The 23850-nt window shown below is 35.3% G+C and overlaps 2 protein-coding genes across 2 annotated transcripts; both read left to right on the plus strand.

The window, feature by feature from the left end:
* The first annotated feature begins 69 nt into the window (after positions 1-69).
* Positions 70-22637, plus strand: LOC120348294 (L-sorbose 1-dehydrogenase-like). The gene is made up of 13 exons (XM_078114897.1): positions 70-212; positions 896-956; positions 1223-1367; positions 1475-1748; positions 1892-2012; positions 15736-15961; positions 16358-16462; positions 16592-16716; positions 18776-18851; positions 19427-19574; positions 21667-21775; positions 22047-22166; positions 22353-22637. Exons 1-13 carry the CDS (start codon positions 107-109, stop codon positions 22492-22494), a joined length of 1758 nt encoding a protein of 585 aa, XP_077971023.1. The 5' UTR covers positions 70-106; the 3' UTR covers positions 22495-22637.
* Positions 4811-6288, plus strand: LOC120337032 (L-sorbose 1-dehydrogenase-like). Its single transcript, XM_039404790.2, has 3 exons — positions 4811-4969; positions 5524-5640; positions 5830-6288. The coding sequence occupies exons 1-3, from the start codon at positions 4887-4889 to the stop codon at positions 5963-5965; spliced, it is 336 nt and encodes a 111-aa protein (XP_039260724.2). The 5' UTR covers positions 4811-4886; the 3' UTR covers positions 5966-6288.
* Positions 22638-23850: the final 1213 nt, after the last annotated feature.

Genomic DNA, 23850 nt, shown 5'->3' on the forward strand with positions numbered 1-23850 from the left:
TTTTTCTCTGTTTGTGAGACTCAAATTTAGTGAATAAAAGTGTAAAATTGTTATGATTTAGTTGTTTCGAAAAGTTTAATATCACCATAATTCGGCTTATTACAAAATGATAAAGGGTACAATTACCGCGCTGTTTATGACTCTAATAGCACGAACATCATACGATCCGATGATAACAAACGATGTAACGGAAGAATACGACTTCATTGTTGGTAAGTTAATGACAGATTAAACCCGTTTATTCATTTTATTTGAAGTGTAGGGTGGTAGTTCTATAAATTAGATATTTTCCATTATACGCCATGTTCTGGAATAGAAGATATGGGCAGTTGGGGTATAAAAAAATCGGAATTGCATTAGTTGGTAAATTTCATGCGCTTAAAAGACAAAATTATCAGAAATATTGGTTACGTGCCACATATTCTCAACGTTATAAATGATATTTCGCGGTACGAATATATCTTATTGTATCTCCAGTTTTATTTAGTATTGATACAAAAATATTCATCCATTCAATATAGTAAAATACTCGTTTATTCTATCTTTTTGTTATGAGGAAAGAAGGATTTTGGAAATGTAGAAAAACATTCGCTGCATCTGCACGAGCCTGGTGTATTACTCACTGAAAATCCTCTGCAAAATTCTGCATTTGAATTCAATTTGAACATGATTGCGAATGAGCACCTACTTACATTTAGTGATCGTCGAAAATGAAAATAACATTAATATATTTGAGCCCTTCAAAAGCTTTGCATAACATTGTTTTGCCGGATCCTATTCGCTTTTGAAAGTCAGCTTGCCCACAACTATCAAGTGAATATTCTATTGAATAAGTATATATATGTCTCATGAAAAAGAGGTAAAATATTGGAATATTTTCTTCTTCATCTTGCAGTTGGCGGAGGTGCATCAGGAGCAGTTGTTGCAAGAGAACTTTCAGACAAAACTGGAATGACGTACGCATTGCACACTAATTTATTATTTCTGAAAACTCCGCCCTACCTTTAAAATAGCAAACCAAGTTTTGCGAACAAGCAGCATAATATGTCAGTGTTAGCCAAAACTCTAATTAATTACGCACAAGCAACATCTAAATGAAGGTGTTAACATTATCATAATGATTTTGATAAGCGGAAAAATCAAATGCACAAATGCACCATCATGAGTATTTGACTCAAGCTGTTTCATATTAGTTCAATTCATTGATCACTTATATATTCAGGGTGTTACTGCTGGAGGCGGGTGACTCAGATTGGGGCAATCGTTTAGTTCCCAGTCCAACGATGTTTGACATGTTGCAAGAATCTCCTGCCAACTGGAACTACGATATAGCAAAACAAAAATATTCTTTACTTGAAATGGGAGAGGTAATCATATCACATTTTAGTGTAAAATTGGAAACTCAGATAACATAAAACGAATACGATACTGATGCCTGAGAACCAGGTAAATTTCGAATTATATACTTTTTAAGAATGCAAAATATCCCGGAGGAAAAATTCTTGGTGGATCAACATCAATTAACGCAATGGATTACTTGAGAGGAAGTCCACATGATTATGATTCTTGGGAAGATCATGGAGCAAAGGGATGGAGTTGGAAATATGTAGAGCCTTTTTTTCGGAAAAATGAAAACGCTATCGACAATAAAATATCAGAAAAAGCAGGAAGAGAAGGTCTTCTAAATATCAGCATTTCATACCAACATCCATTTTCTAGAAGGTTGGTGACGGCGGCAAAAGAAATCGGTAAGAACATTATGAGTTTCTGTATCTATTTGAATTCCATGATAAAATCTGCCACGTGTTATGCTTTAAACATCATATTATGTTATCTGCTAGTTTGGTATCAGAAGGTATTTGGAAATTACTCAACTTATTTATTCTACAAGGTATAAAAGAAGTTGACTATTTTGATGAAATTGAAGGAATATCTCCACTTGTTTGCACCAGATACAAGGGATTAAGACAATCGTCCTCAGACGCGTTCTTGCGATCGGGATATAAAGAACGGTAAAGTATTACGTCAGAATCAATGTTAATTAAAAGTTCACTTCACCCAATGGTATTCAGATACTATTAAAGATAACGTACATTTGAATGAAAATTTGACTGCACAAATCCGCATATACATATTTTGCAAAATATTGAATACCGAATTTTTGATTATATTTTGTAGACAAGAAAGTTTGCACGTTGTAACGAATGCTCTTGTAAGCAAGGTTCACGTTGTCACTGGAGAAAACGGTAAACAGAAAGCTACTGGTGTGAAGTACATCAAAGATGGTAAAATAAACAACGTTAGAGCCAGAAAAGAAATTATTTTGTCGGCTGGTACAATAAGAACTCCACAACTTTTGATGTTGTCAGGAATCGGACCGAAAAATCATTTAAAAAAGTTGAAGGTAGATTCTTTTGTTTGTACTTGTTGAAACAGAGTTAAGTATATTGAAATCAGATTATTTGCTGAACAAACTAATAAAAAAAACTATTTACACCACGTTTTGAACAGATACATAATAAAGTGGCCTAATATGGTCCCGTTAGCAATTTTCAAGGCAGGAGTAGATTTCAAATCGTTTGAAGTATGTCTTGGTAGAAAAGATAATCAGTTGCTCATACCAACTTGCCGTCATCTCTAGATCGACCAAGAAGAACACAAATACAAAACACTGAAATTTTGATCTGGGCCCTTTGGCGTTATGAATGGGTTCACAAAAATGTATATCATCAAAAGTAATTATGAGAATGAGAATATTTTATCCACAATTTCTAACTGAGTTCACAAATAAAAGGTGATCGCTCTTATCACTCTGATCAGGGAGAGCATTTTTCAACAATTGACTCCAATATGTTAATTCTGTATTTGACTCGTATTGAATTTGAAATGTTTCTCTCCTAATCAGATTATTCAATACAACTGAATCACCATAAATACATAACGTGTAGGCATGTATGACATGTCGTTAATTCCGAACGTTCGACTGAAATACTTTTGCCTTCCAGATAGAAGTTGTAAAGGATTTGCCAGGCGTGGGAGCAAATCTTCAGGATCATATGGGGCTTTACGTTTATCACGCAATTGACGACTACCTGTATGCAACACAATCAGTAAGTACAATGTGTGAGAGAGTAACAAAAAAAGATTTCATGAAACTTCACATCGGAGCAATGTCTAAATTAGCAAAAATTTTGGTTAGAACAAGTAAACCCGCAACCTTATCTTGCAATATACGTCCCTGTAAAAACCAACAATAAAAACAAAACGTGGCTTCCAGTACCGTTACATGAAGCTCTAACAATGTTGAAGTAGGGGAATATATTCTAGTCTTTTGACGTTATGTTTCCAATCATTTTTAGGATATTTATCGTCTGAAGGTAACAAGTAGAATAATATAATTTAGGTAGCAGTGCTATATACATTTGATAGCGTGATTTTACTTTGCCCATTAGCTTTTTATTCTTCTAAATCAGTCCCGTATTATAAAAAGTAACACTGGTAATAACACCACACATTAAGCATTTTGAAATTAATTCCAACAACTCCCTATTCGGATGGATATGCAAAAGTGAGGAAAAACTGCAAATTGAAATTTAATTGAGATCTCTATTTAGACAACGGAATCTATTATGGAATACATCATGAACGGTACCGGATATAACTCAGCTGTTTGGGGTAGTGGTGTTGTGCTTCATCATAAGACAAAGTATTTTGGAACTAATGTGAGCCTAAGCACCAAGTAAGCGAATATAATTTTTTTTCCAAAATTGAAAATGCACTAATATAATTATCTGCTATACGTCAAACCAACATATTATTTTACAATGGTAAATTATGACGAATATGAATATACTGTACACTATTTTGTTGATTTGATATGACAGTCCGGTAAATAAATAGCAGTTTAAAGAGTATTGTTATTGGGTTGTTTCAAGACCACTGTTATGTAAGATGATATATATATACAAATATATATTGTAATTACCTTTTCACTTTTTAGAAAACGACCATTTCCTAGTATACAAGCACTTTTTACCCCAAAGGATGCACCTTTGCCTTTCAAGACAAAAGAAAACGTAAGAAATTGAATCACAATGCATGGTTCTTAAGACTGTTGGCGCGTAATGAAACAAATTTATATTTCAGTATAGGTTTAATACCGCACTGTTATTGGGAGTTCAGCATCCTAAATCAAAGGGTGCAATTCGATTAAATTCGACGAATCCGTTTAACCAACCTATTATTGATCCAAATTATCTATCCGAAGAAGATGATATAAAGATGTACATTGAAGGTAACTCTCCCAGGAAAAGTTGCTTTTATTATCGCCCAGTCTTGAACAGTGAAACTCATCTACATACTTTCAATTTTAAGTACAACCATGATAACGCCACCTGTCTAGACCTCCGTAATAAAACTGCCAACACCATTCAAACAGCGGTTCATGATGGTCATGAACGGCTTAATTTGACAATCTACCTCACCTAACTGAATTAGGAGCATCTTTTCAACGGTTACAAAACTGAAGTTTACCGGCATAAATCTCAACCAGGCTAACGCTTCGTGTTATGATTGGGGACAACTTGGTTACCAGTTTTAGGCCGCTGTTGCAATGGTTTTACCATAATCATCATACTTTTATCATGCCAATCATTGAAAAGCATTTGACGCAGGATATCATACAAAAAATTTTCCAAAATTTATATTTCATTATTAGAATCCACCAAGAGTTTTTTTATGAATAAAGAAATTTTTTTCATGTATATAAAGTTAAACCATGAGTCTGGCAACTACATTAAGATGAGCTAAACATAAAGCAGAAACCTTTCATTAGCTTGGTTCTCAACAGGCTATTTTCAGGATTTAGAAAGCTGGAAGAATTCGAAATGTCACAAACTATGAAAGGAATCGGGTTTCGCCTGATAACACCAGAAGTATGCAACGGATCGCTCTACACTAAGCCTCCCAGGTGACCTTCCCATATTATAACTAATTTTCTTTTAAATACTTTTTACATTTTTATGAAACATCCACTCATACAGCATAGCTATAAAGTATAACGAGCTATATTGTATACAGTACACGATTGTATAATTTGTTGATAAAAAAAATACATCATGATACCATTTAAATGAAGCTGAATGTTAACTGCTGTTCAACAGAAAATTGCCAGATTTTCCGTGCAGGTATATGTTTAGGTGACCGTACATTTGAACCCATGTGTATATATACGATTGCTAAAACCCATGGGTTAAGTTAGTATAGGTTCAAATATCCGCAAAACAAAAAAAATCCCATAGGTGCAATAATAATATGCAGCTGCAACTGTCGTGGATTCAAATGTACGGGAACCATATATATATTTATATCACCGATCGCAAATATGTAATGCATTATCGTGAAAATGAGATCGAATATATATATATTTAAATATAAATTTCACATCCAATTCTACAAGCTGCAAAAAGTTGTCAAATATAGATATATTACATTACGATTTTGGTAAGAAAAATTACTTCAAAGGCCCGATGAGTTATATCGATGTTACGTGAAAAATTATGGTGTTGGATATCACGCATGCTGTACTGCTAAAATAGGAAAAGAAAATGATGAAATGGCAGTCGTTGACGAAAGACTTAGGTATGTAATTGAATCAATTGTTTATATATGCTGTAAAATTATAGCAAGATTTTGTAATTAAACATATATATATATATAATATATATATGATAGATACATTTTACATCGATACATATAATGCTGAAATGTATAAAATTTACTTTGTGGAGTCGATCTCGCATTGTTGACCATTTGCCTTTTGCTGTACAGGGTTCGTTATGTCGAAAGCCTGAGAGTTGCCGATGCATCCGTCATGCCTCATGAGACTTCATCTAACACCCAAGCTCCTTGTTATATGATTGGACGGAAAGCTTCAGAAATGATAAAGGAAGATTGGAACATATAATTGCAGTGTCATTAACTCTACTGGATTTCCCCCGACCCGCGACCTCAGAATAATTCGTCTTTACTCTATGACAAGAAAATTTTAGATGGATATCTCGAGAGTGATTTCTTCAGTTTGCGATTATAAACTGACCTAAATGTCCTCCAAAATCAATATTAAAATTCTGCTTTTCAAGTGTTCATAATCATAGATTATGTTAGCTAGATCTACCATAGCTTTTATGGGTCTTTTTGATTACTTCAACTGAACCGAAAGAAAATACGGTGCTCTCATCAAAACAATCCCGTGTACAGCATTTGATACCATATATATTATAAATTTTGTCATCTTCATTCTGCTAATGCTTCTATCACGCCAGATACTAATAGCAATTACCTTGTAAATAAAACGAAAAATTAGGTACTCGTGTATGATTTATAATATAAAGACACAGTGTGCCACATTCTAGCAGAATCTAGGACATAGATATTCAAGAATACCATTTTTTTTAATTTATCTATCATAAGATTAATATGATATTTGTTATTCAGGGGTGAGGGCTGATTACAACGAAACAAATTCTTTATTTTATTTTGCCAAATTTATCCATTGCCAATTCGGATTTAAGAACTTTTTTTGGTGTAGCCTAATAGAGTACTTTAATTTTCTTTTTAAACAATAAGATACATTTCCAATTTCTCAAGCACTTTAGGTGTATAAGTTTATTTCGACTCCATAACAAGCATAACAGGCAATAAAGTGGCTGAGAAAAAACAAATAGATTATCAAAACCGATTATCTAACAAAATATATAAATTATTCTATCAAATTAAAGGGTCCAGCTGCACACTAACACAAATATATTTCTGAAACGTTTCGTCCGATCAAAGTCAGACTCCACCTACCTCAGACAAGCAGTTTACAACAATGACAAGAACGAAACAGCAGGACTCTTTAATTGGCTACAGTATCCTTGCAGTATACGCATACGGATCCACTAGCATAAAGGCAAGATGGGGAGATAGTCTCGCGCAACCAAACTCAACGTTAATATACGATAAAATATAAGATAAAACTACTCAATAACAAATATTTGACAACCAAGTCAAATTTACCTATTTGTTTCTATATTTCCGATCTCATTTACATTTATGTTCGTCGCTGTGAAATCGAGAGCCATATGCCTATATTCCGATGTCTCATATTTTTTCGGGTCGCGGTGTGGCGCATCGGGAAAGCGAGATTATTATTAGGCGGGAGGCTTGCTGGACTCGCTATGTTGGTGGTTCATGTCGGTTACGGCTTTGCACTAACCCAGGGTCGTGCAACTTTTTTGACCGAAGGGCCACATTTAGTTTACTATTATGTGCGCGGGCCCTCGCCACTCGACATGATAGTTTTGCTACACTGACTACAGGTTAATGAACAAACAAACAATACCCTCACGCCAAACTTTCACAAATATTAGAACAATAAAACTGTTGTTTACCAACCACTGATGGACCGCCATCGGTGGTCATTCCCGAAAGTTTTGCCGAAGACGAACCAAGACATTTGATCATTTTCATCACAGCTCCCAACAAATCAATACCTGAGGTCGTGCCCATAATTGGGACAATGGCTGAGAGCTCTTCGATAATTTCGCAAATCATCAATAACTCCACACATAATTAGCAGAAGACTTGATGTCAGTGCTTTTGTCAAGCGCCAAGGAATACGATGAAAACTTTCGCGCTTTCGCTCTTCAACACGGCGAGAATCGTCTGTCTTGACATGCCTATTTTGGCAAACGCCACTTTTATTTCCGGACATAAAATATTGGCAACCCGAACAATACATTGCTTAACGAATTCTCAATCTGAGAATGGCTTCGATTGTTTTGCGAATATTTCTGCCATGAAGTAGCTCACTTTTATGGAGGTATTGTGATTTTTGTGTATGTACGTAGCGACTATAGCACTTTTATGTATTGATATCTCCTCCCAATTGGTTTCGATTCAAAATGGCACTCATGGCTCGTCTGAAAAGGCCGGCAGAGTGCATTTCAGGAAAATAAATAAATCGTTTGTATTTTTGCATACTACATCACTCAAATAATAGTTATACTCAATTTTTTTTTATTAAATTTCAATATATATAACAAGAGGGCTATGCTCAAATATATAGACACGTAGCGTCACCTAGTGGCAAATTCGAATGACGTCATAGCACACAAAAAAACGGATCCCATGCAGCTAACCGAAATATTTGAAATAAATAAAAGTAATAGCCTTCTAGCGAAAAATATAATCTTTACTCACTGAAAATTTTAAAGCAAATGGTCCAGTAATCAATAAGAAAAGCGATTTTTTCATAACGATACCAAGAAGAATACAAATGAGAACAAGAGAGCTATGCTCAAATATATGGACACGTAGCGCCACCCAATGGCAATAATTTTGATGACGTCATAGCGAAAAAAAAAGTAATAGCCTTCTGGAGAAAAATTTTATCTTCAACCACTGAAAATTTCAAAGCAATTGGTCCAGTATTCGAAGAGAAAAGCGACTTTTTAAAAACGTGTCAAAGAACAAGAACAACAACAAGGATAACAAGAACAACAACAACATAATATTGAAACGATCGTTATGTCCACTACGTGTCCAACAAGAGAGCAATGCTCAAATATATGGACACGCAGACAATTCCACAACAATCATATACGGTGACTCACCAGTACCTGTATTGGGGCACCGTGACGGTACAGGGACTGTCATAGATATTTTAGGTCCTGTGACAATGATCCATTCTTCTTGATTATATTGAAACATCAATTGAAATATCTTGTGCTATGAGTCAATTATGTACCGTATCAGGTACCACAATCAAACATTTCACATAAAAATGTTACTAAATAACATGCGTCATTTTAACACCACCTGAATCGGGGTACAATTTTCGGTGCAGTGACTGTCATGGCTGTTTAGGGCTGATGGACAATTCGACTACACGAACAACTCACCAGGCCTAGCTGTAGTCGAGTTGTCTCTGGTGAGTTGTCCGTATGTAGTCGAGTTGTCTACCTCCCATTTCACATGTCCCGTGGCAATGATCTATTCTTCTTCATTCAGTTGAAATATGAATTGAAATACTAAGTGATCCGTGTCATTCCCTTCTCCATTATTGAAACAAAATAAAAAAAAATCTTTTCTCTGATATTCACATGCGGTACGGTTGCTTTAGCTTACCAATATACCTGTAATGCCAGATGCATCTTTTTTGCAAAACCAACTAATTCGATTTATCACGGTATTATAACATCAGATACCACAGTCTACAAATATATTCACACCAAGCAAAGCAGTGCAGTTCGGTTTACCGTACCTTTAGCCTCACCGGTATCCTCGAAAAACTTACAATTTTTGAGTAGCAACGATTTTCAGAATCCGCCTCCACGCCGACGTTTGATGGCACGTGATCATGCGTCCGCAAAACGTTCGGTGACGTCATAGCAAACAAAAACAAGTCTCACGAAGCTAACAGAAATATTTGAAGTAAATAAAAGTAATAGCCTTCTGGAGAAAAATTTTATCTGTACCACTGAAAATTTCAGAGCAATTGATCCAGTATTCAAAGAGAAAAGCGACTTTTTAGGTTTTCCACTAGGTGTCCAAAAACGTGTCAAAGAACAAGAACAACAACATAATACTGAAACGATCCATAGGTCCACTACGTGTCCAATTAAATATATGACGGCCAGAAATACAATTAGAAGCCCAATTTTTTCACGCATTACTTCTTATGCTCTAGTCTCGACGCAGCAGAAACGATGTTCAAGGCTTGAAATCCGTGGTCGCACACCGGTCGTTCGGGCGCAAATACGTCTTCCGAGTGTTGTACTTTGGTGGCTTGTTGGACACTTTAGTGGACATAACGATCGTTTCAATAATATGTTGTTGTTATTGGACACGTAGTGGACATAACGATCATTTCAATATTATGTTGTTGTTGTTCTTGTTCTTTGACACGTTTTTAAAAAGTCGCTTTTCTCTTCGAATACTGGACCAATTGCTTTGAAATTTTCAGTGGTTAAAGATAAAAATTTTCTCCAGAAGGCTATTACTTTTTTTTTCGCTATGACGTCATCGAAATTATGTGACTCTACGTGTCCATATATTTGAGCATAGCTCTCTTGTTTTTCTTATTTTTCTTCGTCACCATCATTATTATAAAATCGCTTTTCTCTTCGAAATTTTCAGTGGTTAAAGTTTGATTTTCTTTCTAGAAAGCTATTACTTTTATTTATTCCTGAATTTTTATATGAGATCTGATATTGCTGATATTGCAAAATTTCATCGTTCTAAAATTTACTCACGGGAACACTGTTTTAAACTTATTTCAAGCGGTTGCGTAATTGAGCCTGCAGGTACGGTACTGCCCAGTTACCGTACCACAGTGAAATTGACTTATTAGACACGTAGTGGACATAACGACCGTTTCAATATTATGTTGTTCTTGTTGTTTGACACAGAATAACATACCTAGTGGAAATATTAAAAAACCGCTTTTCTCTTCGAATACTGGACCAATTGCTTTGAAATTTTCAGTGGTTGAAGATAAAATTTTTCCCCAGAAGGCTATTACTTTTATTCATTTCAAATATTTCTGTTAGCTCTGTAAGATTTGTTTTTGTTTGGTATGACGTCATTAAACGTTCTGCGGACATTGGACGCCATTTTGTGTCCTACTGTACTGCTTCGCTTGGTGTGAATATATTTGTAGACTGTGATCTGACGGTACGGTAAACCGTACTGTACTGCGAACAGACGTGTCTATATATTTGGGCGTAGCTCTCTTGTTCCTTTCGCGATCTTACTATTGCAGTAATGTCATATGTAGGTTTTCTAGCAAATCTAGCCAACCGTATTTGTTAATTTTGATGAGAGCGAATTGAATTGAGTTTTTATATGTCAAAGAAGAACCGTTCCACGATCGAATAGCAGGCCGACAGTACAGTAACAGGTACTGGTAAGGTACCGTACGGTACCTCTGTGAATTACGCTCTCATCTTTTCGTTACAGTTCTGATGTAAACAACATAAATCATTACCACCGGACATGGAAGAGCTATGACAGTCCCTGTACCGTTATTTGTATCCAAGTACTAGTAAGTCAGTTACCATAGCCATGTAGCTATTTCAATGTTCAGATTCGTCAGGATACCGTACAGAAGGCGTAGGGTACCCTATGGGTTTCGGTGAAGTGATGATGATATATTTCGTTCATTCTACGTGTCCATATATTTGAGCATAGCTCTCTCGTTTTAAAGCAATTGGTCCAGTAATCAAAGAGAAAAGCGTTTTTTTTATATTTCCACTAGGTGTCTTATTCTGTGTCAAAAAACAAGAACAACATAACAACAAAACGATCGTTATGTCCACTAACGTGTCCAACAACATTTGCTCATTTCGGTTTTAATCAGGCTATCTTGCGACGAACGCTGGCAGCCGCGTCGTTTGCTAACGGCGATAAACGATACTGTAACCGTAATGAAGTGTTCACTAAATGCCTGGTAGAAAGCAAAGTTTGATATGGTTTATCTACCGGGAAATTTGGCTTTATACAGTGAAAGGTAAAACATTGCAGTACAGACAGGGTGTGCACATTTTGCGACAATACATTGTTAGACTAATAGATCGCAGGATTGGGCATTCATACGGAATTCAAGTGTTTACATTCTTATTTCCCCGGTATTTTCTGATGCTGAACAGGCTGTTCGTTTTAAAATAAAAAAAGTAGGCTGCGCTACTATCGGAACCGAAATCGTAAAACATTGCGTGCTTCTATTTGGGGTCGCCTTGCTAGAAGAGCACTCGAAAACAAACGTGGGTACATTTTACATCGTATATCTATTTGACAGTTTAAAATGCCATTGGTTTAATACAGCCCGTACCGAAAGAAAGTTCCATTTCATGTCAAGATCCTCTTTGTCCGTTGCTTCAGTTGGTAATATTTTTTATTTGTGAATTAAGTTTTTGTTTTTTAGCTCTGGAAGTATGTGATGCTTTGCACACATGGAACCTAATCCGCCATGAGTCGAGATTACAATAAAATTTGGTCAAATCTAATTAAATAAATCTGAATTATTCTTGATTATTATGCCGTGCTTATATTCTAGTTTTTTTTTTTATGTAATCTTCTGTAAACTGCGAAGTTTCAAGTAATCGAGGTATGTTCAGTGAAATGAAGTAGCCTATATGTATATTGATTTAGAATTAATGCCATGCCAGATCGACATATTCCCTGAAAACGGCACTGATTCGCCATGAATCGAGATCACAAATCCAAGATTGCAAATAAATCATAATTATATATATATTGTACCGTGATTAAGCTATCAGTGTTTCACATAAAAATGACTATTTTTAAAATAAATATCAAAACACTTCAAACCCCGAGGCAAATAAGTGAGTCCTTGAACAATTTTTATCTGACCACAAATGTAAACCATGTACGTAAAAAACATGTATTTGCTAAACATTAAATGGAATTGGAATATGCATTAAGATTGTGACAAGATGGTTCAGAATGCCCATACATTATGGTTTGTTAAGTAGAGTATTATGCGCATGTATATTGGTCAGGTGTACACAACCAATAGCAGCCCAAAAACTTGAAAACAGCACGCAAGCGATGCATTTCTGTTGCACACAAATTATATGCCACAACAATTAGAATATTATTCGTTTGAACCCTTGATACCGTTTTTGAATGACCGTCAACCACTCGTGTAATACGCTCTATAGAAAGAATTACTGTAACCGATCTCGTTGATCAGCATAAATGTTTTTTGAATATCTTTTTGCAAATTTCAAATTATTCTGGTTTCAAATTGGGTATCAAGTTTTTATATTATCTAATACAGCTCCTTTCCTGATCAACTTTATTAAGTTCAGTCCAAAGTGAAACTTTCTTGGCCAAATATTCGAGTATGTCAGTAAAAATGGAATTACAAAAAGGGATAGAAGAGGGTGAATAGTTGGCTGCAGATAACCAAGTGATAGCATGTATCAGCTTTATTTCTTGCGAAATTTGTGATAAGTAACGGACATTAATATGTCATTGTGAAATGTTGGATAAATATTCCAATCTTGAATTTGATAGGATTAATCGATGTTAGAATAAGGAATATTATTTGCAGGTATATAATATCCAGAATCCAATATTTTGTTCTTCTATCTGTGATACCGAAAATACAGAGAATGTAAAAAAAGTATTTTTTTTAGTTGTTTCGTAAAGATTTTGTACAGCAGTATATGCAAAATCAGGCCGATAATTGAAAATGATCAAGTCAACATTAGTAGCGCTGCTTATGACTCTACTTGCACGGAAATCGTACGATCCGAGGATAACAAAAGATGTTTTGGAAGAATACGATTTTATTGTTGGTAAGTGGTCATTGGTTCTATCTTATTTTGATTATGAGAGCAATATATAAAAAAAAAAAACATAACAAAAACATACATGTCGAAGGAAACTTTATAGTCGCTGAATAAAAACAACATTTACCTCCATCTGCATTAGCCCCGCAAAATGAAATGAATGTGCAGAATATAGGGCCCAACATATGAAAAAGAAAAAAGGGTCCCAACCTTCTCCTACTTTTCAAAAAATTCATCAGTCTTTACTTTTACAAATTTGCAACAACCAGATGTTAACTGCTTGCTAAACTTCTTCAAAATTGTGTCAATAACTTCCTGTTAGTTAAGAACGAATTAATATATCCATACACAAATGTTTGAGGAATTTTTGAATTCCAAAATATCTTTTTTTCCTTCTTTTTTTGCAGTTGGGGCAGGTGCATCTGGAGCTGTGGTTGCAAGAGGACTCTCAGACAAAACCGGGATGACGTGAGCAATTATTCCAATTCAAGAACTGGAGAAACCGGCTTTTAATATTATCAAATAAATGGCAATCACCAACCTTAACCAAAATATTCAAATATACTTCCTATTAGTATCTCAATCCATATCTTTTCTGAAAATTTTCTCACGATTTATAAATGTACTTAATATGGAATACCGAGCAAATTATTGCAAATTTATCTCTAAAACTCTATAGATTAAAAAACTGAGTTTACATACAAGTCTAAAAATGTTGTTACATTGATATGTTTCTCCAATCATATAGAAGTTTGTTTAATTATAGTGCTCTATACTTTAGTCACGCGTAGAAAAGATAACATACCATGAACCGATGCCTCACAAAGAGAAGATTTGACTCATGTAGTAAAATAGCTATATTACAACATGAATTATATGTGGCTTAATATTCTATTTAATTTATTTTCATTGCTTTACAATCAGGACCCAACGCGAGTACCAATCAAAACAACGTCAATGATTGTTGAACTCGAGCTTTTTCAGATAGACTCCCATTGATCAGCGTTTGTTTATATCCAGGGTGTTGCTATTGGAAGCGGGTGACTCGGATTATGACAATCCTTTAGTTCGTGGTCCGATGGCATATGATATGGTGCAACAGTCTCCTTATAATTGGAACTACGACGTGGCTATGCAGAAATATTCGTTGTATGCAATGGGAAAGGTAGTCGAGATAGCTGAATTGTGTGCTATATTTTATAACCTTTCTCTACCACAAGCATTTACCGTTAGATTACAACTGCTTTATTGGGGAAACCAAGATTTTCCCGGTTGGGCGTTATTTTCCCAATTTTCTGCGCCCTGGGTGAGAAGATGGGAATGATGTCTAACCCCGATTCTACGCAAAACCGTATACACAAAATTAGAATTAATACGGGGATAAGAGTCCGTATGTTTTTGGATGTACCGGAAAACAGTTACCTCCACTTCAGCTTCAAAACACAGTTATTTAATATTTCTCAGAATCCTAAATATCCTGGAGGAAAAATTCTTGGTGGATCAACGTCAATTAACGGAATGAATTATTTGAGAGGAAGTCCTCATGATTATGATTCTTGGGTAGATCATGGAGCAAGGGAGTGGAGTTGGAAAGATGTCGAGCCATTTTTTAGAAAAAATGAAAACGTTGTCGATGAGAAAATATCAGAGAAAGCAGGGAGAAGTGGTTTACTAAATATCAGCATTCCAGGCGAAAATCCATTTTCTGCAAAGTGGGTGGCGGCGGCGAGAGAAATCGGTAGGAACACATTTAAACTATGGAACTGATAAGTAATTGTATCGATTAAAATTTGTGACTGAATCCACGTCATATTTCTCTCAATGGCATATGTAATTTCATAGTTTATGTTGGAAAATATTGGGAGTGTATTTACCTTTTTTTATATACAAAGGTATAAAAGAAGTTGACTATTTTGATGAAATTGAAGGAATATCGTAATTAGTTTGCACCAGATACAAGGGATTGAGACAATCGTCCTCAGACGCGTTCTTGCGATCGGGATATGAAGAACGGTAAACGTGTTGATATTATAAAATAAAATTTTGCCATATGCTTAAAAAAACTACTAATTTAACTGATTCGTTCATTTCACTCAATGCAATTTTTATGGAGTTAGCAGCTGTGGTCTTGTTATTTGAGTAATCAACGAGGATGATTTCACCTTTGTGGTTTCAATTGCCGTATTCGAGCGAATTTTTGTTACAGCCTTTTTTATGCAGTAATTGTACACAAATTTCATACACAGTATCTACAAAAGTAAACAACAAATTTATCCTTGTAAGATTTGCATTCAAGAGTAAACTCATCTGAATTCTATTTTCTTTGGACTAAAAAACTCGCATACTATACTTCTCAGAATATATTTTATAGACAAAGAAGTTTGCACATTGTAACAAATGCACTTGTAAGCAAAGTTCACTTTGTTACTGACACAAACGGTAAACAACAAGCTACATGGGTAAGTTACATGAAAGAAGGGAAAATAAACAACGTTAAAGCCAGAAAAGAAATCATTTTATCAGCTGGTGCAATAAGAACTCCACAAATATTGATGTTGTCAGGAATTGGACCGAAAAACCATCTTAAAGAGATGGAGGTAAACTTTTGCGGTAGATTTCACTTGCGAGCAAAGAATTATATTAAAATAGAATTAACATATCCGTGTTCAAGTTTGTTCAAACAGTAAGCGGAAAACATTTACATAATGTCTCAAAAACATACATAGCTGAAGTAGATTGAGTAAGAATCAGATTTGGCCTCACATAGGAAAAATAAATTTCCTTACAAAAAGTTTGAGCAATAACCAATAATACAAAGCTGGATGAAAGTGTTTTTTTTTTGCTCAGATTGAATCCTAATTGATTTGTTCATTCTAAACTTCCTTGATTTGATTTTTTCGCAAATCACAGTTATCACGAGACTTTGGCAAAGTACCTACCGTAAACCATGACACAAATTTCAATGTTAGACTACAGTATTTTTTATTTTCCAGATAGAAGTTGTGGTGGATTTGCCAGGCGTGGGAGCAAATTTTCAAGATCATTACGGGATATTTGCATATCACGCAATAGACGACAACCAGTTTGTATCACAATCGGTAAGCTGAAGTCGTTTTTATACAGGTATTGTGGATATGAAACCGTAACGTTCATGAACAACTGCTTGAATGGTTATGCGAGAATGGTTTCGCAGCGTTAACCGCAAAGTAATTGAGACTCATGTTCAGACACCGGAATCGATCAAAGAATACATCATGAATGGCACCGGATACGACTCAGCAGTTTGGGGTGGTGGTGCTGTGCTTCATTTTAAAACAAAGTATTTTGGAACGAACGTAAGCCTAAGCACCAAGTAAGCGGATATATATTGTAAATTATTTTTCAAATCAACCCAAAAAGGTGGCGAGGATCTTTTAGTATCGTAAATGCAATAAAATTTGCTGCCATTTCAAGATGTTTTGCGTACCATTTCGTGTTTTTCAAACTAGGTAGTTTACCGTTTCGCCGTGAATAATTTCTACTGAGAGCAGTATAGAATATTCATCCGACATACAAATTTTTGAATACTAATTATTTCGCGCAGTATCTATCATACTATGTTTTCAATCCATACAATTCGAATAAATCTAAGAACATATCACAATGTATACACTATGATGAATACGTTGCCATGAATTATGTTGTAAATTTCAGGAAAATACTGTTATGTGGGCGCTCCCGTAGTCTGTGCACCAAGAAGGCGGACACCAGAACGTAGTATGTGTACCAGGTTAGGGTTAGACCAGAGGTCACCAAACTACGGCCCGCGGGCCGGATCCGGCCCGCGACGTCATTTTATCCGGCCCGCGGCGTCATTTTATCCGGTCCGCAATAACACACAAAAATGGCTAAATTTTTTTCCAAGGGAGATTTTCACGAGCATCGTCGTCTTTGTTTATTTCGTAACATTGGCCAATCGGCAAGATGCAAAAAAGTGACGTAATAATAGGCCTTTCCGCGTCCGCTCAGACACTTTTGTCACCCTGACAGATTTTCAGTCGTGGATGTAAACAAAACTTCGTTTTTGCGACGAATGCTACCATAACGTAACGTTTTCTGCGATATACTTGTACACTCGTGGCGCGTGCTTTCGACGAAACTGTTTGTTTTTTGTGCTAAAATAAAAAACTGCTCCAGTGGAAAGATCTGAGTAAAAATAGAAAACAATACCAAGTTTACAATAAACGGTCAAGAAATAACGGAGATATCGGAATTTTAGTACCGCCCGACAGGTCAATTTTTTCCATAATGATTGTATTGCTTTTTTGATAAGAACTGAACTAAATATGGAAAAATAACACATATCAAAATCACTAATCTTTCGTTGTGCATCACATCTATGGTATATTGAGACTATTTCAGATTTTTATTCTGGCAACGGTCATTGACACCGCCGAAAGATCGTCGCAAATAAACGCTGGAGTGGTGCATGATAGTTTGACAGTGGTTCATTGTGGGTAATAATTAACGATGTTCTGATTGTACGAACTTCATAAAAGTTGTATCAAGTTAAGAAAGAAATACACACGTCCACATACATTTTATTGGTGTCCATTGACAATATCATTAATTTGCACTACGTATAACTGGAGCGTAATTTTTAAAAGCGTCGAATGTTGGGAAATTTATGCGCTAATGAAAAAAAATCAAATACCAGATAATAGTTGTTTATTTTATCTAAATTATGTCAAAATTTCATAGAATTCCAAGCTACAGCAGGTAGTCGTTTTTATGAGAGGTATTTCAACACGGCGTAACGGTACTTAGCAGACCGTAGTAGTATATATATATTTACGAGCAGACGTGATGCGTACGTTTTTTGCCGCGGATTTTGTAACATTTCTAATTCATGACAGCAACGTTTTGATAACAGCTAAACTCAGGATAGTTGTCTAGGTATAGAAATCTTGTTAATTTTTTTCTTAGGATGTTCTCGATCTATATTCTGCGATATTCCCAACATTTGTGAATTTATTGTATTGTATTGACAAAAATATTCATCCGGCCCGTTTCAACACAATTTGAGTCATACCCGGCCCGCGGTCAGAAAAGTTTGGTGACCCCTGGGTTAGACCATCATTTCATTCCAATTTTCCCTATTTTAGTTCTATTACGAGTTTGGGGACTAGCCAAATACACCCGAATTGTTTGCACCTGAAAATATGACCTAACCTGGTACACATACTGTACTACGTTCCGGTGTCCGCCATTTTGGTTCACATACTACGGGAGTACCGTTATGTGTTTGTGGTGCTACAGCATGTCAATTTATTTAACCTTTTTGGATCAATCTCTCAGAAACCAACAAAAAGAGAATTTGTTCCAAGGTTTGTGATATTTCATAAAAATATATAATACTAATTTCTCTTTAGGAAGCGCCCATTCCCTACTATTCAAGTAATTTTGACTTCGAAAAATGCGTCTTTCTTTTTCAAGCCAAGAGAAAACGTAAGAAATCAATAATTATACACGATTACTAATTTTTCATAACATTCAACTTTTCTGACTTGAAGTTTTCACGTTTCGTAGTCTAAACTCATTTATTTTTAATATGTATTTATTACAAAAATTATATTTATATAAAATTGACTCCAGGTTTTTAAAGAACAAATTGTTGATTTCACACTTCCAACGACGATATCCAGCATAAATTGCCACTTGTGTATATATATATGGTATAAATTCATATAAAGACTGGTATTTTGCAGGTATATCTTGTAGTTGATTGATGCTAAATGCGTAAACTGCTGTAATTTTCAAGGTTGTACATCAAGTTGACAAAAATACTGTGAGCCTGTAATTTCATGTTTCACGATTGATCGTCATGTATTTGATTCATTTACGAAGTTTCGACAAAAAGTGCTGGACTATAACAATTTCGGACAAAATAAGACTCAAACATGAAAAGGGGGAAGAAGCTGACATCTTAAAAAATATGATATAATTTCCGCCATGTATACGATTCTACCGAGTATAAAGTTTGATTGCAAGATTACCTATCTAGTATTGTGACGTATTTTTAGTATAGGTTGCATACTGCATGGATGGTAGGAGTTCAGCATCCCAAATCAAAAGGTGAAATTCGATTGAAGTCTGCGAATCCGACTGACCAACCTATCATTGATCCAAATTATCTGTCGGAAGAAGATGACATAAAGATGTACATTGAAGGTAAATTTATTCTCTGAAAACAAAAACATTCAAACATATATTTATCTTGAACGATGAAACTATTCTGTATTTTACAATACGTGAACAATGAACATACTAGCCAATTTAGTAGATTTAGATTCGCGCGGCCACGAATTAACTAAAAAGCGATAAATTAATAGTATAGTATATAGTTAGTTTCTTTTATTGAAGTGAGTGAAAAGATAAAAGGAGATTCAATTGCGGAAAAATAAATCAGTGATTCGGTGATGGTTGAGAGATTTTAACAAGTAAATTTTGCTTTCATAACGATCATTCAAAGTAGACACATGACAGCCGGACTACACATCTCACAGTATGAAAAGCTAAAAATTTCAATACAGCTTATATTTCATCCCATTTATGGCAGTTTTATGTAACTATATTAAATTCCTAAACACACAATCTTTTATTTGCGCTTGAATTGAGCGAAAATCCTAGTCAGATGTCACAAATTATGTTGTGTGAAACTGGTCATACCTCGAGACCAGAGGTCCACTTAAACCGGGGTTTTTCGATATGGCGTCCCAGGACCCCTTCAGGTTCGTGATGACCTTTTATTTAAACGTTGCGACGTATAACCATTGTTGTCAGAAGAGACAATTGAAATTTAATTGCGTTTTGCAACATGTGTAAGGCAGCATTTGTCATAAATTGTTCCAGAAATTGATGAATTGTGTGTGAAGAAGAAAGCTCATCCCTCACATTAATGTTGAAGCCCTGACTTAGACTACACTGACCGGGAGTTAGGATACCGTACTATTATAAACTTAAACTTCTTAAACTAAATGACTTATATCGTTATGAAGTTGCAAAATTTATGTACCGTACGAAACAAAACTGTTCTCCAAATACGGTAATGAAATATTTTCGAAACATGAGTTTAATCCACAATCATGGCACTAGATATTCATAGCACAACCTATTTGTTCCAAGGTCAGACTCTTCGATTTTACAAAAATCCATATTGTTTCAAGGTCCGGTTATTTGGAATGAAATTAGTCAGGAAATAAAAGACTTGCATGCTTCGCCCGAAAACTTGAAAAATATATTGATAGCTACAAGTGACATACTCACACCATCGGTCCATCCACCATTTTTGAGCGGCTCCAAAACTGAACTTTATCGGCATAATCTCATTCTAACCTGTCGTTACAAGTAAGATCGCTAAGGCATTGGGTATGTCATGCTCGCAAAGTGTAGAATTTTTTCAGATATAAAAAATCAAATCATGAGTCTGTCAGCAACACTTATATTTTGCCATTGCAAAATTTTTGGGGCTTGTTTTGAGAGTGGTTTCGAGAGCTGGCGGCTGTAAAATGGGGTATATAAATGTTTCAAACCATCGTTCTGATTCAAAGCATTTAACAATCTGTTTTTTAAATGTACCGATAGAGAATTTTAGCCTAGTCTATCACAGCTATTTCTACACTAATATTCGATTACCGCATTTAAACTAAAACTCCAACATGATCATTGAATTATTTGATTTATACTTAAATTTTCGAAACACAACTGAAAACTAACGAATAGAATTCAAAATCGTGAAAACGGGATATGTTTACGACAACGCCTGAAAATCTGTCTGAGCGGATGGGGAAGAAGTCTATTGTTACATCACTTTTTGCATCTTGCTGATTGGCCTGTTAGGAAGTAAACAAGGAAGTCGATGCTCGGGGAAACATCCATTTCCGAATGGCATAAGAAGGAAGAAATCGAAGTTTCGCGTAATTTTTACTGGTTCCTCGTTTTCAATATTAAACTAGTCAAATGTCGTAACCTAAGTTTAGTTCATTACTTCGCAAATAATTTCCCGTGTTTCACAGATATGAGGCTTTAATTCACTAAAATAGCACCTTAAAACATTTTACAAATTAAAGCACCCAAAAACATGACTGAGATAAAAGTATGGCATGAATAGAGCAGCAGATAAATCACAGTTGGCAGTAAACAGATACAAAAAAAGTTAAGAATACTAAAAGCAATATTAATCATGCAAAATATGCAATGTGAATTACCAAACTTATGGTAACGTGTATTTAATGTCAAGTTAGCTTTCATTCACGCTTTTTAGGATTCAGAAAGCTTGAAGAGCTTGAAATGACAAAAGCTATGAAAGCAATTGGGTTTCGAATGATAACACCTGAAGCATGCAATGGAGCGCTCTACATTAACCCTCCCAGGTGATCTTCCGACAATATAGGAATTTTAGGGCTTTCGTTTCAAGTATCCACTTATACAACAGCCAGTGATAACATGTTAAAATTTAGAGAAATGGATTTAGTAGGAAGCAAAAACCTTATATTGTAACGCATTTCTCATGCTTAACTTTGAAATGACTACTGGGAGAGAATACATATATACTTAAATAAAATTTCAATCATTCACGTGTCATGTTCAAACAACTAAGAAATCCAGTTACACCAAATTACTGTCATAACAATTTTATTTCAGGCCAGATGAATTTTATCGATGTTATGCGAAAAGTTATGGGTTTCCTGCAGCCCACGCATGTTGCACTGCTAAAATAGGACGAGAAAATGATGAAATGGCAGTTGTCGACGAACGACTCAAGTAGGACAATCTTTCTCTCCCATTTTTTGTTATTTACAGTTGAATTAGGATAAAGCTATCTGACTTAAACTAGAATGTCTCTGTACAATTTTTATTGATCCAGCAGTAGACACAGAATCCTAATTTACCACTAGCATTTTTTGTCCCCTATCCGCCTTGTTGACCTATTGATTTTTTTTTGTGAAGGGTTCGACATGTTGAGGGCCTAAGAGTTGCCGATGCATCAGTCATGCCTCATGTGACGTCATCTAACACCCAAGCTCCTTGTTACATGATTGGACGAAAGGCGTCAGAGATAATAAAACAAGATTGGAACATAAATGAATAAAATGCATTTTATTGAAAGAAATGTGTGTAACAATAAATAAGGAATATGATATATACTTCCACTGATTCTGTTGTTCAGTTCAACAATACAAAAGCGCAGATACAAATGATCTTAGTTTATAGGTAAGTTAGTGGTACTGGTAAAAGCGCCGGATTTCGAAAATTCTCCATAAATGGAACTCACCATAAATGGAATTTTCACCATTATATTTATAGAAATCTTCTATATACTATCCAACACCATGCAAAACAATAATATTAATGTCAACAGACATCAAACCCGTACGCCAGGGGTCGGCAACCTACGGGCGCGAGCCAGATCCAGCCCGCGGAGTAAAACAAACCGACCCGCGACGCCCCACTAAATTATAGCGACAAAACGGCGGTTTTGACAATGAATTAATTTTTTTTTAATCTACATTTGAAGAGTACATTATATTCTTTACACGTAGCCTAACAGAATTTATTGTTAGACACATGTACACTAAATTATATTATATTACAGGGGTTCTCAACCTTCGGTTCGCGAACCCCCAGGGGTTCACGAGAAGATTTCCAGGGGTACTTGGACGGCAGTCGAGTTTTTGTGTGTCGCTGTTTTTTAAAACTCCTTAATACTATCAGAGAAAAATGCGTGTCGATTGAAACTAGATGCCAATTGAAACGTAGATTTTCCCTGATGGGTTGCGTTGTTATAACTGTGACGCAACAATGTAAAATTCAGGTCTTTCGGTGTCTGATTACCAAGGGGTTCGCGTTGGTTATTTCGAGACTCGGGGAGTGCTTGACAGAAAAAAGGTTGAAGGCTCGTTTAATGAGCCCACAATTTAATTATAAAAAGAGAAATGGCAGAAAAAACGCAGTAAAGTTAATGCTGAGTGCAGAGGGTTCAAAGGCGCAGAACAAAAAGAAATAGAACATTACACGTCATTATGAAACGAAACATTCCAAAATAGGCTTAGAAAAACAATTCAAAGAAGATATTTATGGCCAAAAGAAGAAGGATAAGATTAAACAATTCAAAGTCGGTTTAGAAAAACAGAGCTCTTCCTTTCTAAAGCAATATACAACGAAAACGAACAAAATACTGTTGCCTCTTTCGAAAAAGCTTTTTCAAATTGCGTAACACATGAAGCCCTTTGTCAATGAAAAAGTGGTATTGTATGCCATGAAAAATAAAATTTATGTCCCAATATCAGCCTTTCTGCTATAACCGTGAATAGGCGAATAGAAGAAATGTCAGGGGATGTGAAACGTCGTCAAAAGAATGCTGACGTTCGTCCTCTTGAAAATGAATTTAGGATGTTTAATACTCCGTCTATTGCCAACATGAATACGGTTGCAGAAAATATTCAAA

The sequence above is a fragment of the Styela clava genome, chromosome 1 (genome assembly GCF_964204865.1).
Source record: "Styela clava chromosome 1, kaStyClav1.hap1.2, whole genome shotgun sequence".
NCBI lineage: Eukaryota > Metazoa > Chordata > Ascidiacea > Stolidobranchia > Styelidae > Styela > Styela clava.